The 25,704-nt window shown below is 40.7% G+C and overlaps 1 protein-coding gene across 1 annotated transcript; it reads right to left on the bottom strand.

Annotated features, from left to right (window-relative positions):
* Positions 1-1,184: 1,184 nt before the first annotated feature.
* znf507 (zinc finger protein 507) lies at positions 1,185-18,831 on the bottom strand. Its single transcript, XM_062390266.1, has 7 exons — positions 18,740-18,831; positions 14,763-17,078; positions 12,860-12,977; positions 12,610-12,718; positions 10,772-10,876; positions 7,072-7,206; positions 1,185-6,863 (listed from the first exon to the last, which is right to left on the bottom strand). Exons 2-7 carry the CDS (start codon positions 17,073-17,075, stop codon positions 6,404-6,406), a joined length of 3,240 nt encoding a protein of 1,079 aa, XP_062246250.1. The 5' UTR covers positions 17,076-17,078; positions 18,740-18,831; the 3' UTR covers positions 1,185-6,403.
* Between the last annotated feature and the right edge of the window lie 6,873 nt (positions 18,832-25,704).

A 25,704-nucleotide genomic window follows, 5' to 3' on the forward strand; every position in this document is an offset into this window, starting at 1 on the left:
GGGATTCAGTCGACACTGACGGATTTGACGGATCTCTGATCTTTTTCGAAGTATATCCAAGAGAATATAACAGAATGTATGTGGGGATCGAGATCTGGCCACTTTAAATGGGAAGTGGAAAAACTAGAACAAATTTCATTGAATTGTGAGTAATGAAATCAGTCAGGTGAAGTCTGCTTGATGCCTCTCGTGCGCTGGATGAAATGCCGATTTTGGAGCTCCATCAGTTACAGACTTCCCGGAGAATGTGTCCACCGCCGGGCTCCGAGTCTTCACCTGCAGTGAGGTCTGGACATTGGATTCAGTCACAGTGTGTGGTGGATACAAGTTATGTGACAACTATGTTCCAGTATGTTTCCCAGTATATCAGCTACCTGTGCGTTTCCCTGTGAACCTGTCACCTGCGCAGCCTGTGAGTTTGATGTCAATCATTTAAGCTACTTCAGAGCATCATCCAGTCTCTGAGGCTGCGTTGGGTTCCTCTGAGCCGGTGCTGTTATCTGCAGGATGTGACACTGACATTTCAGCGGCTTTTATCTCCCACTCCTCAGCTGCGGCTGCACCGAGCGCTCATGCGTCAAGTGACACATTCACTGATTCTGTCTTTCTTTAATTTATAGCTGATCTACAGCCAGGGCTTGCACTTAAGTTAACACTTGAACTGACACCACCTTTCAGTTCATACACTTGAAACTCCTGTCAACACTTCTCTTCTACCGACACTGCCAACTCAGTTTAACTTAGACTTACATTTCAACTCCTTTCAGCAGACAGTCAGACAACTTAAGAGAGGTGGGGTCATATTTCATACGTCCGAAAATATCAACAAATTTTAACGTAGGACTTACCTGCACCGTGTATTGCATTCATATATGGAATCTTATCAAAAGCTCAACAATTAATTTTTTCTTAAGGCAATTTAAATTTTAACCTCAGCAAACTTGAACTACAGCTGTTGTTTATACTTGATTAATTTGTTTCAATTAAATTCCATGTACTGTATGATTTTACCATTGGGCAAATCTTACTGCTTCTTATTTGTGTTTTCTTAAAATGTTTTGTGTATTTGCTGTGAGGTTTCTACCTCAATTTAGTTCCAAGTTAAGAGAGAGGTTGAATATTTTTTGTGTAGTGAAATATTTCCACCGCAGCGAAAGTAACAAACATGACCAGAGACAAAGTCGGTAATTTCTCAGTCTTTATTACCAAAAATACAATAGCAAAGTAGTGACATGACACTGCCTACGATGTTCTAAAGAATAAATAAACATGAAGCAAACCTCACACTGCTGTTGGACACGATACCATGCTCAACCCCCCATTACAAAGTTTAATAAGATTAAAAATACACTGATCAGGACAAACATGTTATGTTTCCACCAGCTTTGGTTTGAAGTCAAGTGGCTTATTTTTCCACTTTTAGCTTAAAACCATAAGTTCCCTTAAACAGACTGGGAGGAAATAAGAACAGAGCCAAAAATTAAATTTACAATTCAAAGTTTTTTGTTGTTGTAAGTTCTTTCTACAAGATTATCAAAAAATAGATTTTATCTTTTAAAAAATGTCAGTTTTCAGGTTCTGCAGTGCTCATCTACAATATGTACACACCTAAAATACATATCAAGTGTCTCAGCCCATATTTAAGCTAAAATGTCTTAGTTATACATGTATGACATGGCTGCTTCACATACTCTGTTCACCCAAACCGTTAAATAAAAAAATGTGCATTTGCATCGATGGGAAACTGAGGTGATTACATTTTTTCTCCCACTGAATGACTTAAACAAAATATTGATATTTTGTTATGGTCAATTTGCAGCTTCACCCTAAATAATACTTTGAACTAAAAGGCACAATAACTCACAACAAAATACAATTGTTCCTATGACAGTCAGGTCAATGCTGTAACCTTATATGGCCCAGATGATTGGTTCTGTAATTGTAGCAAGAAACTGAGTCGTGGAGTCTTTTAGAATTTGTAATATATATATACACATGTAAATACTTACATTTTTGTGACTTTAGTACAGTGAGTTTGTCTCCAATTGAATATACAATTTTAAGGATAAGTCTCGTATTATTAGGGTTTGTCAAGACCCACAATAAATTGTTCCTACAGACAAGTAATATTTGCACATCCAAAGCCTGATACATCTCTTTGGTCTGTGCCAAGCAGTTCCACTGTTATCAATCGATCAAAGCCCAGATTCACAAATCACAATTTAGGAGCCCATCAGTGAAGACGTCTCAGTAGCCAGGGGACTCTTGTTACACGACATACTCCTCTCTCCCTATTTTTCCTGTCTCTTTCTTTACAGTCAAATAAAGCAAAAAAGAAAAACATCAATGAATCATGCTGCTGTGCTTTTGGTGACCTTTCTCTGCATCATGACAAACATCTGCACTGCAGTGTGCTTTGAGTCAATCTCACATACAGCATCCTGCAGCTGGCAATATTCATCGGTGCTCCAAGTACAGTCCATGTATGCACAGTTTACTGCAGATTTGCTAATCCTCAGACTTTGTTTCAAAATTAAAGTTCATATGGGTTTTGGCCAGTTGTTACAGACATTATAGGCTTGGTTTTGGTCCTTTGATAGGATCTGTTGTCAATAACAACAAAAAAAAACAAAATCACATTCTCAGCCCTGTTTAACTGCTATAAGGAGTTTACTTACTTGCTTACTTAAACTTACGAACTTGCATGGCTTGATAAACTTTCATTCAACTCAGTTCAACATGAGAGCAAACACAATTAGATAAGTTATGAACAAACTTAACAGTTAAGAAAGATTATCAAAACCACTTCATTTGTACCAAAAGTAAAACCAGAATGGAGTGAGCCCAAAACCCTGCTGATAATCTCCAATAGCAAAGGAAACTGTTCTCACAACTCTTGCAGCCATGAACAAAACTTGTCAGCTGGACCGGGACGTTTGGCTGGAAACTGGGATGGTTACAACAGACACCTGGGGGTAACTTGGTCACCAAAAATGAACAGAAAATAAATTCTATAAGGACAGACATTTAGAATGTATGTGTATGTAAACTGCTGTATCTGACAGAATGACGTGTTAATACACTATATATTTAAACTTTTTTTCTGATAAAGTGGCAGCACTACTCAGAAATGAACTGGGTACGCCAAAAGCATGAATATAAAGTCCCTGGTGAGCAAGAATCAATAGCCACGTTGTTTATTTCCACAACTTTTGGAGGTGAATTATCAGGAGCGGTCAGATACATGGCAGCGTCCTAACAACAGAGGAGAGCGGTGGGCGTGGGACGTCTGTGTGTGGCTGTGGTCTGACTCGTCTTTAATGTTCACTGCTCATTAAAATGCATGTCATGTTAATCAGACAGGAGGGACACTGAAGCCTCACTTAGATTTAATTTTTTTCTTCATACAGACACGTCACTGTCTCCTTTGATTCAGACAAATTAAAAGCCAGACAATAATTATCCGGTATGATAATGAGACGTCCAGGCCAGGTATAAGGGCTTTGAGATACAGATTAAATTAGATTAATTTAGTTTCTCCCTTTACGCTTCACACACACACATGTACACGCAGTTATACCCACACACACACACTTTTAAGTTATGTAAGGGGAAGTGGGGTGGATGGGGGATGGGCATGAATTATGTATATTCCGTTTTATATTAATTTCGACAGCCTCTGTCTGTGTGGATGGAAGGAGGGGGTGGCAAACTGATTGCAGGACAAGTGCGTAGGGTTTAGCAGCAGAGGTGAGGATGCAGACTGAATACCCCGCCCCTTCTATGGTTTGTTCATTCTGGGCTCGTGTAGAAACTCTGAGTGTGGAAATAAAATCTCATTTGAAGCTTAAGTAAACACATCAAATCTTAGTTTAAGGTGATTATTCCCTGATGAAAACATAATACCCCTAAATCCTACAAACTGGTCCTCTAATGTGACATGGTGCGCTGTACACAGAACTGGATGGCACATTAGATGGATGGAGAACCGACTGTTGGATTTAAAACTAAGCTTCATCTTTGACGTGACCCTGGTGGGTTTTTTGGCCACAGAATTATTCTTTTGTAAGGCTACTTGGTTATCCACATGAAAACATCTCTTTTTTAACTTTACATCCTGGATGAATGGCACAGTGAGTTTGACATGAATCAACATTAAAGTGGGAGACATACTTTGGGGGAACACGTATCTACGACAAGCATTAGGGCCACTTAAGGTGAAAAGAAAATCTGAAATAATATTATGAGAATAAAGTCTTAAAACTACAAGGAAAAGGTTGAACATTTACTAGATTTAAGTTGAATATTACAAGAATACAGTCTTAAATGTACAAGAATAGAAAAGTCATTATTTTAAGTTGCATGTCATTTTCAAGGGAGAATATCAGGCTGATGCCTGTCGCATGTGTTAAAATGAGGAATGTGGAGCATATTGTTAAGTTAAACTTTACTTTAGGTTTCTTAAATTACAGCATACTCCATATTTTGGCTCATCAGCACCATATTGTCCTAAGAATCGGGACTTGGAAGAAATAGAGTGTGAAAAGAAAATGCCTTTTTTGTGGAGGATGAAATGTGTAGTAATGGTTGACTGTGAGGCTGTATTTAAAATTATATGTGTGTGACACTCAAAAGGATTTCATACAACATGTCATTGTTTGTTGTTTCTCAACAAACAATGACATGTATGACACAAACAATGAACTTTGGTAAGCTAGGGTTACATTTCATTTCCCCCCCTCATATTATTACCTTTTTCTTTTCAAATTAAGACATCATTTTCATAATATCAGAATAAGATTTGTCATATGCTTCTGGGTGATCAGTTACATTTTTATCCTTTCATAGAGAAGCCATTGGTTGCCTTGTTTCTGTATCGAAGACATTCAGATCATCATAGAAAACATGAAGCCTACATTGGTCGAGGTTTAATCATAATGACACTGTGCTGAGCTGAGAGTCGTTATATCACAGATAATGATTCAGTCGCATGGGATTTTCACATCCACGTATTCTTGTGTACTTTGGCCACTAAAAAGTTGTATGTGTAAAAGTTTATATATTTTTTAAACACTGACAAAAAATATTATAATACAAATGTTATATACACCATAAATGTCATGGGCCATGAAAAAGACCTTGACTAAACGCTAGTGTGCATAGCACCGCAATTGTAAGTGAAAAAAGGTGGGTTTGATTCAATACCACATATTCTTGCTCTCAAGTGTCTAGGCACCAAACACCCACCTGTGCTAACTTCCCTTTTAAATCATTCCTTTTAATCAAAACCAAACATCTGCGGCCAGAAGACTTTGCTCATCCTCCACCTGTTTCTACTTTGCACTAGATCATCCTCGACATCACCACTGAGAGCAATTACATTCTCCTCTAAAGACGCTACTCTACAAACCCACAGTAAAATTACAGTCACTCATACAAAAATATGTATAATGCAAATAACAAATAAGAAACATTTGCCTCTTGAAATGGGCAGAACGGAAACTAACGTGCATAAAAATCTGATACTATATCATATTCAAGCTCTGATGTGTGCCCTTAGGCATTGGTAAGTTTGCACATGTACCTCCTAAAAAAAGTCTAGAGCCACGGCTGTGTCGAATTAAATACATTAAATATTACAGTAGCAATAAAAGAGCTGCCTTGTAGTCAATATATGAATTAGACTGGAAAAAATGTCATCTTCTCTTTTCTCCATTCCTGCTGAGGGATTGTGTGGTTTTGTGAGGTATGAACTTGTCCCTGTATAGTGAAAAAAACTTGGGCTAAAGCTCGGGTTTGTCCCTTGAAATCAACGTTGCTTCCCTAAAGACCTATTTATGTCACTCATGTCAAATTATTTGATACAAATATTAGCGGCTTATAAGCGTTGTTCTATGTTTTATTTAACATTCCTTTTAAAGGATATGCCACAGAGAAAACCTTTTCATCATATTTCTCCACACCTGTTCAAGGTGTGTGTATTGGACCAAGCTACTTCAGTCCATTGGCTACATCCATACTGCTATGTTTTAGTTTGAAAAAAACTAAACTGAAATAAGTTTCCATTTTGTTTTCTTCAAGTTTTGAAACATCTCTATTACTGCCTGTCCAGACTCAAACACTTCTCCAAACATCCCTGTTATAGCTGCTCTGAAACTCTGGAGTAGTGTGGACACCAGGTATATAATGAAAATGCAGTAGCATGGATGTAGCCTTTATCACCCACCTACATGCTGAGAAATGGCAGTAGACTATGAGGGTGTGGTAGACATGAAACGGTTAAACCTCCAACCCACAGCCACCTTGAGGTAAAGAAATATAATGAAACAGTTCTATGTGAGGCAGATACTTGTAAGAGCACAGGGTCAGGGTTGATATAGAGAAAAGTAGAGAAGGACAGGTCTCACTCTGCTGTCTGGAGGCTTGGTTGTACTCCAGCTTGCTGCTGCTGCTCCTTGTTGAGGATGATGCTGATGATGTCTCCCTCGTGCTCCTTCATGTGCTCCATTAGCCGCTCTTTACTGGTGGACTCATAGCCACAGATGCAGCAACAGAATAGGAGCACGCAGTACTCCATGCTGGGGCCCGGGACGGGGGTCTGGCCAACAGGCTGGCTCTGGGACTGAGAGTGGATCTGTGCAGGGTCACTATCAGGGGGACTTGGGGATTCAGCTGACCACTGTGAGGGGTCTGTGGTGGGTGTATTGAGGCCAATCGAGCTGTCTGTTGCTGGATCAACTGCTGTTGTTGTCATTGTGGGTGTTATCTGTTCCACGGGGGCCTTAACTCTGTCCTTTGAGGAATGGGCCACCGCAGGGTGGTCCGCCACTGATTCCGGAACTGCAGACAACTTCTGAGGAGTTCTGAGGGACATGAAGGAAGGTATCATCAAGAGGAAGAGAAGAGAGGCAGCAAGATAACATGACTGAGTTGCAGTTCTTTTACTCTTTATAAACACATAGCTTGAGGTGAGGAGGTTTTTTGTTTTCCAGGATATGTACAAATACAGAAGAGAGAACTTGAAAGAAACTCAAAGTAACTGTATAACTGAATAAGAGTCCATATGTTTACCGGCTGCTCTGGGAGATGGCCTCGTTAATGGCTTGGTTGACTTGCTCGTAGTTGTAATTCTGGTCTCCGGCATGCTTCCACATGTGCGACTTGAGTGAAGGTGGGTGACTGCACACATAGCCACACAGAGAGCACCTGGAAGAGGGAAAAATAAATAAGGAATAAAAAAGGGATGATGAGCAACGAAGTGAGAGCGGATCAAGTTCAAGTTGATTTAATTTGCATCCTGAGGTTCTGCTAATCCTTCTACTAAGTTCCATCAAAAGGAACAATTCTGATGCAAAACTCCACGGGGACATTCATCTTGACAGATTAAGTGTGGCGGACAGAAATAGGATTTACAGCCCACTGGTGAAGTCACGTGTCAAAATTAAAGCAATTATAAGTCATCTCTGCATTCATTCTTGAATAAACTATCCCCATGCCTGAAGTAGCAAATAATACAAATAAATCAGCCGATGTTGATACAAGGTTTTTGCTACTTTCATTGTGTAGCTATGACCCGTCGCTACAGAATTGTACCCGCCACTGCCTCAGGGTCAGGGCAGACGCACTTTTGGCCAAGTCACCTTTTACCGTGCCCACAATAAACACTGTCAGAAGTTATTAGGACCTGAACGGTCCTGAAAGTTTACTATGTTTTTGTTTTGATGTGACTCACAGCAGCACCAGTGAATGCCTGGAAATTCAAAACAACTTGTTTTGAATTTCACCACCTTTGACCCATTCACTTCCCCTCAACTAAATGTACCGACAGTAAACTAGCTAGAAGATCGAAATGGTTGACATAAAGACAGAAATAGCCAGTGCTATGTATGTTGTCAGTGACCGGACACGTAACTGATTTACCACCCAGCAACAGGAGAACAGATGCTGCAATGATAGATGGATGGATAGATGGATAGATGGATAGATGGATGGATGGATAGATGGATAGATTACTTTATTCATCCCCGAAGGGAAATTAAGTCGTCATAGCAGCCGGTACATTTGAATAAAATAAAATAAAATAAAATAAAATATAAAATTTTGCGGTAGAAACAATAAAAACAGAAACACAAGATAAATGGGTAGATAAGGTGCAGTGGCAGATGATGGTAAGTACTGATGATATGATGGTAATGTTATTGTTACAGTATATAAAAAATAGTACAGTATATATATATATATAGTATATAATATATATTTATATATGAAAGTATGAAAGTAATTATACCAATATAATAATAGCAGTATATAGTAATAATAGCAGCAACAGTATATATAATAGTAAAATAGTAAAATATAATAATAACAATAACAACAACATGTACACATGTATAAATATGTGTATATAGACTTATCTATACAAAGAATATATAAAGAGTATGATATAATATATGATATATAGTACGGGTATAAATATAAGTATTTGGCGATACAATAGATAATATGATATACTATAAGGGTGTAAGAATATGTAGACTGAGTGTGCAAAAGACAATATTATTGTATAAAGTGATGAATTGAGACAGGTATATTTAGTGCAGTTGTGTGATGGTGGCTCTGACAGAGGTAGATGCGTTGTACAGTCTTATTGCGGTTGGGAGGAACGATTTCCTGTATCGTTCCTTAGAGCAATGTACTTTTTAAAGAACACATCTCAAATACAGGGAGAACAAGGTGGATTTAACCCATTGTATGTGAGTGTATGTAGTAGGGCTGCTCGATTAATCTAAATTTAATCGTGATTTCGATTATGGGGTCAAACAATCTCCAAACTACCATAATCGAGTTGAAACGATTATTTGGCATTTCGTTCGAAAGAGACGCGGATGCCCCGTCTAATCGACAAAAAGGGTCGAAAAAGTTCGAGCAGCAGCACACCAAGTAGCGACCGCGCCGCACACTGCTATTCTCAAGCGCGCTCCCTTCTGGCTGTTCAGACCGGTCAGACCAGACCCACATTTCTCGGCACCGGTCAGTCGGTCAGAGAGTGTTAGGGTTGCCATCATTGAGGGTTTGAATAACCGGGCACCGATATCCTGGTTTCACGGAGGAATCAGTGCAGCCGTCATCAGTGTTTACCGGAACCGGAAGTGATTCAACAGCAGGAGTGTGTGATAGTTGATATGAGAGTTTAGCATGAATTTTAAAGATTAACTAGTATATGGTAAATTGAGTTTCCTATTTACTTAATTGATCATAGTCTTCATGACCACTCAAGGCATTTTACACTACAGGTTACATTCAGCCAGTCACACTGACATATTCCTAGAGTCACACGCAGCTATCAGGGTAACTTGAAGTGGAGTATCTTGGCCAAGGCCTAGAGGGCAGGGGTTGAACTGAATGTGCTGATCATGAACTCTCATTGACGCAGTCTGTACACAGCATTTCTATTACACATGATCATTTGCAAGCATTTTCCCTGGTGCGTGACAAGGGCATTACACCTGCAGAATGATAAGCTTACCTAATATTCTGGGTACTTAAGTATTTAAAAGTGAGTGAAACATGGCCTCCACACAGCAGTTATTTCCCCATCCCTTAATATCACTTCACAAAACACCTCCTCTTCATGCAGCTGCTACCGCGTCAACTGCAGTTTGGGCTAATGATGCTCATTAGTCCTTTCTCTGGGACCCCACACAAGATGAATAAAAACATTAGTGCGAGTAAAGTGCAGCCTGACTTAGTGTCAGTCACCACAATATGATTCTCTGCACGTCCACAGACCTGGACAAAAATCTGGATATATCCTCCTCGTTACTCCACTTTTCTAAGGGATATTTGTTTTTTTCCATTTAATATGATTGCACATACATATCTTGCTAATTTTATTAGGTTTTAATATTTTTATTTCCATTTCTTGTAATTCATTTATATTTTATAGGTCTCTGCTCCTGTATGGAACAACTTCCACCACAGGGATAAATACAGAGCATGCCATTTGTCCTCTGATTTCATAAAAGAACATTACAAAATAATTTAAGTGCCCCTTTAATGGACAAAGACATTAAAATTGTGTGTCTTTTGTACTGTATGGACATGTACAGTCCAGCACAGCGGTTCCTCTATGACTGTATAACGCAGCACAAGTATTCAGTCAAGTGGAAATCAGCAATCAGTGCCATGCACAGACTGGAGGATATAAAATATTTAAAGAGGGACTGCATATAAACTCCCACAAACCACTAGCCTTGTAATCAGAAGCCCCTTTGTCAAGTTTCCAGTGCGTTGGCACCATGAGAGCCCACAAGTGCGGTCTCACACACACACTCAAGCCCACATGGCCTCAGATAACCCCAGCAGCTCTTTATTCTAACTTCGCAGGTCCTGTCTGTGCTCATTTCTATAATAATGATAATCTGTCTGACTCCATTTACAGCAAACATTAAAATGAGTCTATATTCCAGCTGAATTTTGTATTCCCTGACTAAAATGTTCAACCGGCATTATTACATGTTTCCAGTTTTCACACTGAGCAGCTCATATTACATCCTCTCATACTCTTTATAAGCAGATTCTGCATCTCAAAAAGGATAACACAATGTGTTACTGACCTCTGCTGGTGATCTTTTGAATCACAAACTGGCGTTGGTGTATTTACTTTCATGCAATGAAATCTGATTTCAATCTGACCCTTAAATGAAACATAAATGCCATATGTAAATTGTCGTTCTCTCTCTGAATTGTATGCATGCTCCGTGTTTCTCACCTGTACTGCTCCAGAAGCTGCACAGCTTGGTGCTCCTGAGGGTGCCTCCTCATGTGGCTCTTCAAACTGTTCATGTTGGTGGTGGCAAAGTCACAGCTACAGCACCTAGCAGATGGAAAAAAGGGAGATGAGAGAGCATCGAGACAGAGCAGCTACTTTAACAAGCTGCCTTCTGGGGTCATCGTGTTGCTTCTTTACACTTGAAGCCTGGAGGGAGATAAGGGATTTACAAAAAAACAGGGAGGAAATTGCTACTTAAAGAAAAAATAAAAAGATAAATCATAACTTTTCGTCTTTGCTAAACTTCAGATGTTATGGTTGGCAGAGGAAACTGGCTTTTTTGTTGCTTAGAGGCAAATACAAGGTCTGCAAACAAAGGCTGCAGTCAACTCGCAGACATTTGCACTGCATTAATATAAAAAAATAACACAAAACAAAAAGCTGAACTTTATAAACTGAGGTTCAGCAGGGCTGGAATGTTAAAAACACAGATCTGACCAACTGAGGACAAGAAAACTTTATGAAAAAAATAAAAGAAGAAAAACTTCCACCTTAGTTTCAAAAGAGTGTAATTGTTTACATTTATTCTATTTCAACTAACTACTGATTACACGTTTATTTGCAAATATAAAACATGAAGTATGTTATCTTTTAGCAGCGTTACCCTTGTATAGTTTAATTAATGGATGGTCAGTCCACTTTCACTGAACAGTTTGTTGTATCTTGCTATACAACAACTCAAACATAAGTGGATTTAAGGTCAAACCTGTGAACAATTTGGAAAAGAAGAAAAGAAAGACTGACAATCCTTGGCTGAAGGACACTAATTCATAACAAACCTTCAGGACATTTATTTCTTTCAAAATGGGAGATGGCAATAGCATGACATGGACATGTTAAGGCTGCATTGTGGTTTAGTAAAAAAACAACTGTGTGAGTAAATTGTTTATTTTTGCTCTGTGAAGTCACGCACAGAAACAACAGAGGTCCTGTTATGTGTGTGTTTGTACTTATATATTTGTGAGTACAATTAACCTTAGAACAGAGGCGACTGTAAACAGTTTAGGAAGCTGTCGTAAACAGTCATATGTGTTCTCACCTCACAGCAGCTATGTGTTACCAAAAAGGCCAAGTGCTAACACAGAGCATTACTGAGCATGTACTGCCATCTACTGGATCCTTCTGCTGCAACATCTTTACATAGAGAGGGCTGGAAGGGGAACTAGCATATAAACAATAGCAAGACTCATTTTCTAGAAATTGGGGTATTTGGTTTGCCATCACTGCCTGAGAAAGGAAGTGAAACTAAACCTATTCACTGACCACTGACACTACTACACAGGATACAACACAAACACAGGAATGGTATTGTTCTATTAAAAATATTGCATCTATTTAAAGGTGGTACCAATAACCATCTTACTGCATATTTTAGACGACCAATGTCAGGTGGGATTTGGCAAAACACATAACATTCAAGGACTCATAATCTGGCTGGCAAAACATTTTCAAACACTCATGCTGTTCTAGCATCTGTACCTTTGCAAGAAAAATGAATGATTATTTGATGTTTTCAGCAACATCAATCACGCATACTCCTTCATTCAGATATGTGTTATTAAAAATGCAAATATAACAAAACCATACACCAGTAACTCATAGCTACTAGTTTTTGCAAGTAATACTTTTTTAGGCCTTTACTTTAATGATTATCGTCATTTAAGACTTTACTCCAGATCTATGGACACAAAGTCATTCTGGATTCGGCAGTGACTGGTATGAGAACTAAGCATTAAGGTTATAGTGGCACATGTGTGCAAGTTTTCTCAACAACTCACCGATAAGGCTTGTCAGAGTTATGAATCCTTCTGTGGTTTCTCACCCCGACATATGTGGAGCTGGTGTAGTCGCACACATCACATTTGTACATCTTCTGCTTTGCACAATCTATCAAACAGGAAACAGGAAACAGATCAACAACTTTCTGAAAACAACACTGACAATAACAAATCGCATGACAACAGAGGAAGAATTGACACTGAAACTGGAGCGTCAGTCATTCATTTAAATATCGTGTAACAGTCTTACCGTGGTCTGTTTCTCGCGCAGCTTCCTCCACTGCGGCTGCAGCTTCAGTGACGGCTGTGAAGGCTGCCATGTCGCTGCTGAAGCTGTGGTGCTCTCTTTCATGGTTTCTTAACTGACTCTGTGGAAAGAAAACACAAAGAGAGTAAAGTTTCTACACATAAGAGGGATAATATATGCAGTTGACATTTAAAGCAGCAGCATGCAGGTTTAAGAGGCTGTCTAACCCACTAATGCCACCTGTGGAGTGAATACAGCAGTGGGCCAGCTTCCACTCTCCACAATTAGAAACTCTTTCAGCTTAACTCCCAAATCTGCTGAATGATATGTTGAATTTAATAACCTCTGCAGCAGATCGTTACTCGACTCCCATGACAACAGTGGAATCAATGCTTTTCTCCACGGCTGCATCATCAATCTAAGACAAAACTTTCATGCCGAGCGGCACCAGGCTCCAACTTGTAACGACAAAGAACCTCTCTTCACACAGCTACTTCATACAGCTAATGAAATGCCTCTATGGGCCTTGACTCCTCTTCTTTAATTTCTGTAATTGCTGAGAAACTGTTGACGGGATCAGCATCTGGATTTCTGTGTCTCTGTACAAGCCAATGTCTGCATATTACAATCTTACCACAATCACAAATACAAAGACTCTGTATTTAAATCAAAGACTATGTATACATCTATTCTATGAAAATATCTGAGGGAAAGAAAATATGGCCTTCAAAATATTCCATAGACCACACTGATCTCTTTCCTCACCCAATCAAAAACTGTTGCCTCTTATTATTTTATAATATATTACTTTTATTGTTTGACCTGATTATGCTCTCATTTGACAGCACATAAAAAAATCAAACACATTTTTACAGCTCTTAAACAGGTGATTTGAGAGTTACATATTTTTATTCATCAGATTCTGACTATGCTCTATAAAGAAACCTAGCCCCGTATTTCAATCGGAGATACTGAAAGTGTTTTGGGCAGATGCTGTTTAAATTTGAGTTTGCACACAAGAGAGCTCACAAATGAGTCTAAACTCAGGTATGAGATGAAGTTGTCAGTCAAAACGAGTAAGTAAATGACGAAAAAGAAAAATTCTTTCCAAAATCCTCAGTTGTGTTTGCAAAATCTAAACTTGTTTTCACTCAAAACAAAAAGTTGTGCACAAAAAACACAGATAATGGAAAATAACCTGGTAGACCAAGGAAAAGTATTGTGGATGAGCAGAATATGATCTGCATAGTAAATACAACCTGCTCTTCAGGATGTCAGTTTACACGTTTCCTTGTCAACATCATGACCACAATCGCACAAGATTCACCACTAGATGCAAACACTTGGTAAACCTCAGAAATGGAAAAAAACAGGTTGCAGTTTACAAAGGTAGACCTTTGGAACAAAGTTCTGTGGACCTACACAACAATAATCAACTCTATCCAAATTATGGAGAGAGGAGAAAAGAACGGCTCATGACCCAGAGCCAACAACATCATCAGTCAATGAGGTTTCCTAATTTAACTACATAAATCTTTAATGGAACATTTCAACTTCTTTGAATAAGGTTTTAGTTGCATTAGGGATAAGGAAAAAAATCACAATTGTTGTTGGTGAGGAGGTGACTGTTACACATGTGGCACAGGTGAAACAGAAGTGAATGGTCAGTGTTACATTAACTAGGAAATACATATTGATGGTGTATACAGTCTGTAGCTCTGTGTGTGTGACCTGCACTTTAACCTGGACAATTCTGCCAGGAAGAAAAACCTGTGAGGCTGGCTCAGACTTTAACACCAGCAACTTCAACTGATATCCAAATTCATAATAACATAGTTTGTTAATAATTGCTAGATCACATATAACAGGATTTAAATGCTTCATGTGGAAGTTGACATCCCCTCACCTTATAGTGGAAGGCATCTGGGCACTGCTTGCACCGGTACATCCTGGTCTTGCAGTGGTGGATCATATGGCTCTCCAGGTCCATGCTGTCTGCGGCTATGTGATCACAGATGGGACACTGATACGGCTGCCTCTGCCTGTGAACCCGCAGGTGGTGTTTGATGTAGCCCTTGTTGCTGCTACTGTAGCGACACAGGCGGCATCTGTATGGCCTTTCACTGCCGGGGATGTAGTCCACCAGACCACCATCAGGAGAAGCCACCGACACATCCATTCTTGGAATGGCACACGTGTAACTCCCAGCTCCGCTGCCTGTGACCACACTGGCCACGGCCCCGTTGTGGAACTGTGCGTTGTCCTGAAGCTCTTTTAAGATATCTTCATCAGAGGCATTCTGGTCCGAGCGCTCTCTGAGTCTTTCAATGACAGTGAGCAGCGACAGGCTAATGCCAGTTTTAGTGGTAGGCCCCTCCTCGTCTCCCTCCCTGAGTCCCAGGGGCCCCAACTCTTCTTCCTCACTGTCCTCCCTATGAAGATCCAAGTCCATTAGAGCTGCCGTCGTTTCCACGTCTGGTGCTTTGAGGCTGGAGGTGGAGAGCTCATGGGTCCTCATAGGCATCGCTACCAGGGCCTCAGCAGCAAGGGAGTGCAGGCGGAGGGACTCAGAATGTGTCCTCTTGCGAATAGCTGGGGGAACATTTTCATCCCGTGGAGAGTTGCTACTTATGGTAACGGAGGATTTTATATCAGCAATTAATGACGGGCTGTCGGCAGAGTCTGCACTCCAGCCAAGGACCTCCTCCTCCTTCACAGCTCCAATGTGGTCACGCTCTTGCTCCTCCACATCCTGTAAGCTCTTGTCCCTGTCCACATCTGGGCGAAGAAGAAGTGGGTTAGTTGCCATGACCGAATCCTCAGCCGAGGGAAGACGTTCTACAATCACGTTGATCCGGCCGGCACTGTTGGGACCGCTGTTGATAATCTTCTGGGCTGACGACAGTAAGCTGTCCGTGATAGAGCCACTATCATGGTGACCATCTATCTCAACCTCAGTCTCTGCCACCGTCATCTCCTGCACTTCCACCTCGGAGGTCAGGTCTTTGAGAGGGTACACATGTTCCTCCTCTTCCTCTGCCGTGTCTGGACTTTCATCAACATCAGAATCATGTTGATTTAACAGATCCTGTTTACTGTCGACACCCAGTGGAACACAGAGCTGGAGCTTGAAGCCAGTGGGGAGCTTTTGCAGGCCTTTATCTTGAAGAGCTGGGGAAAAAACGACTATTTCCTCTCTGGTCGTGGCAGGGTTAGCTGCCGCCTTGAACTCTCTTATTGCAGGAGACCCGTTGTCATCCTCAAAGATAGGGTAAGAGCAGTCGACAAGACCAGCATGCTTCCAGGCATGGGTCTTTAGCATTCGCTGCTGGCTGCAGACGTAGCTGCAGATTAGGCAGCGGTACAATCCATACTCCTCATAGCTGTACCATTTCTTCTTCTGTGGCAGCTCCTTGGAACTGTCCGCTGAACTTTTGATGACCTCGGTTCCCGTACTGCCACTGCTCCCAATCTGGTCCCCATCCTGGTTTCTTAAAACATCTTCCTTTCCATCGCTATAGGTATCCGACAGAGGGTAATCCCTCTTCAGGTTTCCTCCATTGTCGAAGTGCAGCCTGACATGTGCCTCAAGCTGCCCCTGGTCTCTGGAGGTAAAGCGACACTCGGAACACATGAGGATGACATCACTGTTCTGCTCATTGTGCTGCTTCAGGTGCTCTTTGAGCAGAGGCAGTGTTTGGGAGAGAAATGGACAAAGGCTGCACTGATAGCATGTTACTGCCCACTTTTGGTTGCTGCTGTTTGAGTTGTCACATATCTCTGTTACAGTGGAGGTGACGTTATTGTTACTGTCGCCTGACACAGGTGGAGAAAGGACCCGGTCAGCTGTGCTGCCATCTGTTCTCACCACCTTGACGTTCCTCTTTATTTTCTTAATGGGAGAGCTTCCTCTGCTCCCCTTCGCCCCGTCATCACCCCCTCCTCCTCGTGCAGAAGAGGCCTGTTGCAACACTCTTTTCTGTGCCGCCGAGATGCAGATACGCTGGGGACGCTTCTCCACTATTTTGCTGAGCTTCTCAATGACTCGGATCAGAGAATTGGGGGCTTGCTTGTGTTGAAAAATCTGAGAGGTGTCTTCCTTGATGGCCTGCCGGGTTTGGCTTTGAGCAGGGGATTCCAGCGCTGACGGATCAGAAGAGGAGGAGGAAGAAGTGGAGGAGTGCGTTTTGAGAACAGCCACACTGCTGATCTCCTCCATGACCTGTCAGAGAATAGAGGAGGAAACACCATTGATTAATAACCAAATAATGTGATCATCACTTTGTTTGCAGCTGAGACAAGACACGCACGCACGCACACACGCATGCACGCACGCAGACAGAGGAAAAGTTCTTCACGCAGATTATTATTATTATGAAATATGTCAAATATTGATTTTAAGTCATATCGCTCAGCCCCACATGTTAAATATTAATCAACTTTCAATAAACAGGTGAGGAGTTCCAACAATCATTATTATAAGCCAAGGAAACAGCCCATTCCAAACAGGCATTTTTAGCACAGACACTATATTGGTTCTTTTAAATTGTGGAAGAGTCAAAAGTGTTAAAAGTACTTAATTTACATTCATTAAAAAATAGACATGCAGCACATTTTAGCATTTCAGATGCTTAAACGAATTGATGTTCGGCATTTTTTGCTTGCTAAAAATATAAATTTATGATTATCAAATTCAATTATTACCTGATATTTCCTATATATAATTAATTTCCATGTCTACTCGAATAATCAATTCAAAACAAAAAATATTAGATATCATGTTGAGAATCTTAATAAACATTGTCGTTAAAGGATTTGCATAAAATAGAGTCATTACTTTGGCTCAATTCTCAGCTCCCAACCGCAAAACCCTTAACAACAAATCACACACTAAGTGTGTGTGTTCACCAATGAACCATTTGAACCAATAGAGTTATTGTCAAACAATAATGTGAATCAGCAACAACTGCTGATCTAAACACTGTCGTTCTACCAGTAAATAAGCGACCACAGCACAGTATTTAGTGTAGTGGGGGGATTGGCTGTTAAAAATGAAAAGTGAAGCATGACCATGATAAGTGTGATATCTTAACTCCATGACGATAATCCCTCTCACTGCTGCCTTGAACACACGTGCACCATGTGCATCTGTTTACAAACGCAGCTTCAGGGAACTGGTCTGACCGCATATCCCCCACTTTCCTCTTTGTCACTCTCTGACCACAGTTCACCTTCCTCTTTCTCCTACTTCTGCTTGTGTGGGACTAGATCACATAGAGCGGGACACACATGCATGAATCACTGGCCAATAAAAGGAAACAGACCCAATCGTATTGTCCCTGTTGCAAGATCCATCGATTCTAATAACAAACCACAGGCTTCTTCTTTCAGAAATGTTTCAGCTAACGATGTAAATGTGCTAGATAAACAGTGCATGGTGGAATATCATTGAAAAAGCCTGTCTGGAACAGCTGACAGATTATTGCTCAGGCTGCCCGGGGAGTGTGGCCAGTCTGGGCCATCCTGTGCTCAGGCAAGCCTCAGATGAGCACCTGTTATGTCAGGGTCTAAAAATATTCCAGCCCCAGTGAGAAGTGAGGCTCAGCTCCTCGCTCCTCGCACAGCCGGGGACCACCAGGCTAATGCTAGCTAGCGTAATGAAGCTGCCCGGAAATCACTGTGGACACTTTAATGTGGAGACTCAAACTAAACAAAACTTAAGAGGCAGGAGACAACCCTGTTAGCTTAGCAGCTAGCTCAACACACGAGTGTCCCACAGTGACAGAAGTCAGTCCCCTCACTGTACAAGGACAATTGGATAATGTTTCCGGTTAATGAGCGACGGAGGAGCGCGTGCTCTTCTTTTAACAAAGGTATACTCACTGACACAGAAACACGCGACGCTCTTTGTCCTCAGCGCATAAAACTACTTCACATTTTATTCGTTAGCAATAAAAAAGTGGCCTCCCTCTGTCCCACATTGCAAAATGGCGTAGATGGAATATGGGTCACGTGATTCAGAGTATGGGTCAGGTGACCAGCCCGGTTTAACCTATTGGGTGTCAGGGTTTCACCACGTTGACTCCTGCTGCCTTCATGTGCCGCTCGTATAACGCCCCTTCATCCACCCGCCGGTGTTGTGCCAAGGTTAGTTATCCCCGACGGAGACTGTGCCCCCATTCACGGGAGCGCGCCTGCGTTCAAACGGTGGTGAGGCGCCATCACTTCTCTGTCGCTGGTGAACAATAAGCACGCAATCAATGTTGGTTTGCACTAAATGTTTTTATTTGCTCCATATGTTCACCTCCTCTGTGTTATTATTGTGCGTGTGTTATTATTTCATGTTCTGTTATTGAATGGAAAAGTTTACCTGAGCAGCTCACACTTGAAACTTCACTTCACTGCTTTGCGATCATCTCTCCAAAATTATTTACTAACCCAATGGCTTTTACTTGATTTATTTGACGTAATATGCTTCATGTTGACTGTTTCATTAGTCTGATAAGCAATCAACCAAATCTGGAGATCCAATTTCACAACTTTTCAAAATAAAAACTTCGTAATTCAGCAACATAAAAAGCATTGCAGCAACGAAATAAATGTTGTGCTTTTACTTTGAAGAAAAATTGCATTAAGGAAGTGATTTTATGAATACTGTTGCCATGACAGAGATCATTATCTGTTGTGTCACATGACACCCGCTGGCTTAATGTACAACAAAATATCACTGCTGAACAAAAACAAAGTGAGTGTGTGTATGTGTGTGTGTGTGTGTGTGTTTGCTCCCAGATAGCGCACTGGTCCCGGGGCTCCGCCCCCCGCCCCGCTCACTCGCTCAGAGACAGTCTTAATAATTATTCGTGTGCAAGTCGCTCCCAGCCACACATACAAACACACTCACAAGACCACGACGTTGCAATTCCAACTTTATTAACATCACACACACTGTATCAGCAAACAAACACAACCATGGACAAGTTTCTGTTTGTAAAAGTCAGGGCAAACGATGCGCCAGTTGCGAAGAAGCCAAAACTTTGCAAATATGACGAGAGCTATTTGCAGTTTGGCGGTTTGGTTTCACCGTCAGTGGCACGACTGTGACGTGTGTTTTGTGTGCCGGCAAATGACAGCACCTCATGAGTCATTGAGTTCAGTCTCTTCATCGATGCAGAGTCCACATCATGATGCATCTAAGAATCGAGACATTTTCAGAGCTCTAGTGTGTGGTGAAATTGATCCCTCTCAGGGCCCTGAAAAAAAAAAAGTAAACTTGCTCGGCCAGAGTGTCTCTTTTGGCTCATTTTGCTGGTCCCAAGCCCGGATAAAGGAGGAGGGTTGGACGTAGAGCTAGCAATGCCGCCCCACTTAACAGGGCTGCGCACATGATCTTGTGGCGCACATCATCCTGTGGCGCACATCATTGTGAAGCGCATATCATCTTGCAGCGCACATCATCTTTTGGCGCACATCATCCTGCTGCGCATATCATCATCACCGCACATCATCCTGGGGCGCATATCATCCTGGGGCGCACATCATCCTGCTGCGCATATCATCATCACCTCACATCATAGTGCAGATGTGCAGCGCACATCATCGTGCAGGGCAAATCATCCTGCTGCTTATATCATCATCACCGCACATCATCACCCCACATCATCGTGTGGCGCACATCATCCTGTGGCGCACATCATCCTGTGGCGCACATCATCCTGCCGCGCACGTCATCCTGCCGCGCACATCATCCTGCAGCGCACATCATCCTGCGGTGTACCTTATCGTGCAGTGCACATCATCCTGCGGTGCACATCATCACAGCACATCATTGTGGGGCGCACATCATCCTGTGGCGCATATCATCATCACCCACATCATGTGCGGCGCACATCATCCTGCAGCGCACATCATCCTGTGTTCGCCTCCAGTCTGACCTGCTCTCACTTTTTGTTTTCACATTCCCCAACAAAAATACATACGATTGCCTGATGTTGTTTTTATTTATTTCAAAATAGGGTACTTCTTATTTCATACATTTCAAATATGGGGAGGACTCAAATAGCCCTACATAGTTCTCTGTTTTGTTTATTTCAAAGTAGGCCGATACTTGCCTGTATATTTTCTTCTCCTCTTCATAGGCGTTTGGTGTTTTCCTTTGTTGGAACTGGTAAAAATAGCAATAAAATCTCAACAGTTTTCTTTATTGTCGTTCTATAATTTCATAAATGCAACAAACTATAGTTTGGTATAGTGTAACTTTGAAGCGTATATAAAACTTTATTAGCTTTGTTATTCAAATATGTTTTGCGGCTCCAGACAAATTTTAATTGGGGGAAGAGGGGGCAAAATGACTCTTTTGATAGTAAAGGTTGCCAACCCCTGCTCTAGAGTATAATACTGCGAGGTTGCGGGACAGTCTATATGACCTGCTTGAAGAATGAGAATGGAAGCTGCAAGCTATGAATGAGATCAGGCCAAATGCAAAGAGGGTATGGAGGTTACCACTAATGTATTTTAAAATAATAATAATAATTACTTTTTATACTACATATTGAATACTCTAAACTTACAAACAAAACCCTAAATCTAAACCTACCACCCAATAGCAGCACACAGAAAGCTACATTTTAATGTGTAAAAGTCTTTTCTTCTTCTTTCCCTGCAGCTGTTGGTGGCCATCGACGCCCTGAAAGGTCTTGAGACCCATTTACTTGTTAACTTACTACTCACTCACATTTCATGTATTATTTGTGCATGTAAATATCAGAGTTGAACACAGAAGTCTGAGCTTGTACAGGTAGAGGTGACACAACAATAGCAAAACAACCCTCAATCAGAGGCTGATGATTAGCTGGTATATACCAGGTACCGAGTAAACTGAGTTGAAGGCTTACGTGCAAAGTTGGCTGCTTATCGGCTCTTCATATAAATAATTTAAAATACCTCAAAACCTGGAACCTAAGACCTCCTCCAAGTCTCTGAAACTAGGATATGAGTTAGGATACTAGTACGAGTTATGGGGCTTAGGTCACTTAGGAGAAGTGTTGGCTTAAAGAACAACCTGTGAGCGTCTGTCATTGAAGTAAAAACCTCTACACTGTTTTGGGACTAGAAATTAAAAATAAAAAACACAGAAGAGTGAACAAAGAGGAAACCAAGGCACAATTCTATACTTTAATTTAATCCAGTGTCTACCCCGCAGACCGTGGACAGTGGTGACCCACTATTTAGAGCTGACACCACCATCTAGTGGTTACCTGACATATGTGCATGTCAGCGCACAGGAAATGTGGGGTTAATGACTTTGTAAATAAAAGCCATGGTTGGACGTAACAAAGTACATTTAATTATTACTGTACGAAAGTAAATTGATCATGTATGACATACACTTATTTTCTGGTACTTTTTACTTTTGCCCCACCACATATATCAGCTAATATTAGTACATTCCACTCCACTACATTTTGTACCCTGCATTGTGTTACATGTTCACTTCAATCAATACCAAGGAAATGGTCCATCGATCCAGTCAGAGTGGGCAGGATGCATTAGACCCCGCCTCCTTTTGCAGCAGTATCACTTTTGAAGAAGAAACGTCTAACAAGGCTTCAGAAGAGGCCGAGACTCAGCCATAACTATGTACTGTTGCATGAGGGAATAGGCAAGTATTTTAACTTTTATTTTATTTTAAGTACTCTCAAAAGAAATGTAATTAGTTGGTTTATTTAAGTGCTAAAGTTAATGATGTACTTTTACTTGAGTGCATGTTTATCAATTTATTGTACTTTTACTTGAGTAAAATATTAGTACTTCCTCCACCACTGTTAAATTCCCTCATAGGTTTCAAAGGAGAAATGTCCATACTTGAAATGCACACTTATACAAAATCAACCTGATAACTTTTGTCACCTGTTCTTCCCATCCCGACCACAAACAACTTTTATGACTCATCGTTCATCAAGATAAAAAAGTGCCTCCCTTTACTCCTCCGCTGCCTGTTTTGGTAATTAAACACATAAATGGCCGTGGCATTAAGTTTGGCTGTAGCTGTATTCATGTATTTTAATAGCGCTCTAAAACATGCAGGTGTCCCCGGTCAGAAACACACGTAAATTATATATTATGAGGCTGCACAGCGGCTCAGTCAGCTCAGCAGTAATGTTGGGGGACAAGCACTTTCTCACCACATAATTAGTGTGGATGCCTATTCAGCAATTGTTTACTTGTTCTTTATTACCACTTCCAGGGAGATTATGTTTTCATCTGCGTTTGTTTCTTAGTTTGTTCCTTGATTTCACAGAGAATAATTCTTGATGTAAAAAAGTCAGACATGTTTAGTGGACTGATATTCATGAGTCTGTGCAATTTGTTTCCGATCCAAATAATAATCTGGATCTCGTGAATGTGGTTTTATAAGGGGACTGTTGGGCCTTGCAGGAGCTTTGTACTGAGTATATACTTTATTATTATTATTTTCATTCGTTCAACCCCTTATTTTTTTTAAACATTCAGCTTTTCTGCAGTTTTTGTAATTTATGAGTGTCTGTGCGAGGCCTCTAGTGACCACACTGCCTGGAATGGGATTGGGTTTACCCCGAAAGCTCAGGTTCTTCCCACTTTTATGATAAAGTATTGGATTATAATTTTAACGTCCCAAAAATGAACAAGAGAAATTTAGAGCTTTAATGTTGGAAACGTGGTGACCCCAGAAACAAAATCTCAAAATCTTCATCAGGAAATGCATTATGTAGTTAGTGGATGTTATTTTCCAATAGACACGTTGAATGATTGCTTGTCTTTCTGCTGGTATGTCAAATTGCAAATACTCAAACGGCACAGAACCCCAAAATCCCAAAAGCTTCATTAAATACGACATTAAACATAAGATTTCTCGATAACATATACTTTGCTTTGTGTTTACTGTGTTGATGGAGAATTTGAGGAACTATGTAAGGAATTCAGATAAAAAATCATACACATACTTGGAATAAGCACACACACACACACACACACACACACACACACACACACACACCATGTAATTCTGGCCCAAATGGTGTAAAACAAGCCTGTGCTGAAAATGACATATTTCATTGTTGCTATCTCCATTCATATGTGATTTTTATGAACTGTAATTCCTTCCACCTCCTATTACCCCTGTTGCCTCTCCGTCAAAGGCACACTGAGGCTGTTCTCTAATCTGAAGTGACAGCCCATATACTTTCACTCACACATTACAGTGCAGCCTCGGGCAACAGAGCCTGCTCCTTTCAAAATGTTGAAACCAGGTTATTTCTATTGAAGTATTAAAGTAATACTTCAGTTTAAGCTATTATTTCTGGGTGTGTTATTTTTTTCTAACTGCACAGCTGAGTGGGGATTGATTGAATGTGAATGAGGGAAAGAAAGGACACAGTGCAGAGACTGGAATGGAGGAAATACAGAGCAAAAAGAAAGGGTCACTGATGAGAGGAATTCATTTTTTCACAGTAAAATTGACTTTTACCAGAGCCAACCCCATCTGCTGAAGCGTTCAATGAAATGTCCCTTAAAGTGTAGCTAGATTTTTAACAATTCAATGATTTAAATTGACTCTTTACATGTTTCATGTAATTAGATATATCACTATCAGTGCCTTGTATTCAAAAAACATGTTCCTGCACTTCCCATAATGCAGTTTGACAAGATTTTTATAAGAAGCATCGGTGTCATGTCAAACAAACCTGCGTCCATGACTCTCTGTTATATGTGAGGAGTCTGACATCAGCCCTAATGACATCATCAGGGTTATTTCCTGACTCCACACTCCAGACAAACATACCTCCACTGTTTTATTGACACTCTAATGATACATAAATTCATTTTGACGCGTGAAATCATGCCTCTGCTCTCTAATTCCACATTTATCCATTTTATTCACATTATATTTATATGTTTAGTATTGTATTAATGAATGATGCATACTGTAAGATAAACACTCAAAATCTCTAATATAGTATATCGGCATGGCTTCATTGGTTATGATTGACAGCCTACAAGCAACACCACCACTAGTCAATGGACTTCAATTTGAGTGTTGTTCAATACTGATTGATGCAATTTTCGAGGGCCCTAACAGTTATTGTTATTGATAATTGTTCCCCTTTGTCCAGAGGCATCAGTAAAATCTGTTTTAAGATTGTAAATTTAGTGATGCATGGATCACACGTTTATCAATGACGAAAAATAAAATCTGTCTCTGTTTATAATTCTGAAAAGCTGAGCTCAAATAAAACTAATTGTGTTTTCAGGGTGTATAGTTTTTATCCCCCTATTCGGCATTTGCATTAGGTTATCTTTATAAGTTTGATAGCCTCTCTTCCCCTGTGTGATTCCAAAGATGACCACAGGGTGACAGTAGTGACCTTCTGGTCAGTGGTTGATGTGCAGCAGAGAGTGACTGACAGAGACAGACGCAGGGAGAGAATTTGAATTCGACCCAAGTGTCATTGAGTGTTTTTGTTTTATTGATCAGAGCAGTGATATTAGTTATGGTTTTATCACCTGTCTATAATAGTGGCCTTGAGTGATTTGTAATGTCATGAACTTCATTGAAAAAAAGTGAAACATGCCGGAAGGAATAGAGAAAGAAGCCAATGATGATGCTGAGAAACTGAGAGAGGGCAGATAAAAGGGGGATAAGTTACTGAGGGAGAGAACAGCGCATGGCTTTTATTATCACTTAAGAATTCAATTTTGTTGTGCAGAGGTAGCGGTGGAGAGCCGGAGAGACTAAGAAATTAAAGAAGAAAGAGTCAGAACACAAATGTAAGAAAATGAGATGTAAGAAAAAGGTGCAGAGTCTGAGGAGA

This window comes from Platichthys flesus, chromosome 1 (assembly GCF_949316205.1).
Source record: "Platichthys flesus chromosome 1, fPlaFle2.1, whole genome shotgun sequence".
Lineage (NCBI taxonomy): Eukaryota > Metazoa > Chordata > Actinopteri > Pleuronectiformes > Pleuronectidae > Platichthys > Platichthys flesus.

Bases quoted from the DNA above. Each gene is read 5' to 3' on its own strand.
- znf507 (XM_062390266.1), bottom strand. From the start codon at position 17,075: ATGGAGGAGATCAGCAGTGTGGCTGTTCTCAAAACGCACTCCTCCACT. The intron at 12,978-14,762 runs GTGAGGGGATGT...TTCTTTCCACAG, and splicing joins CAGATGCCTTCCACTATAAG to AGTCAGTTAAGAAACCATGA. The intron at 7,207-10,771 runs GTGAGAAACACG...TCCCTCTTCCAG, and splicing joins CAGCTTCTGGAGCAGTACAG to GTGCTCTCTGTGTGGCTATG.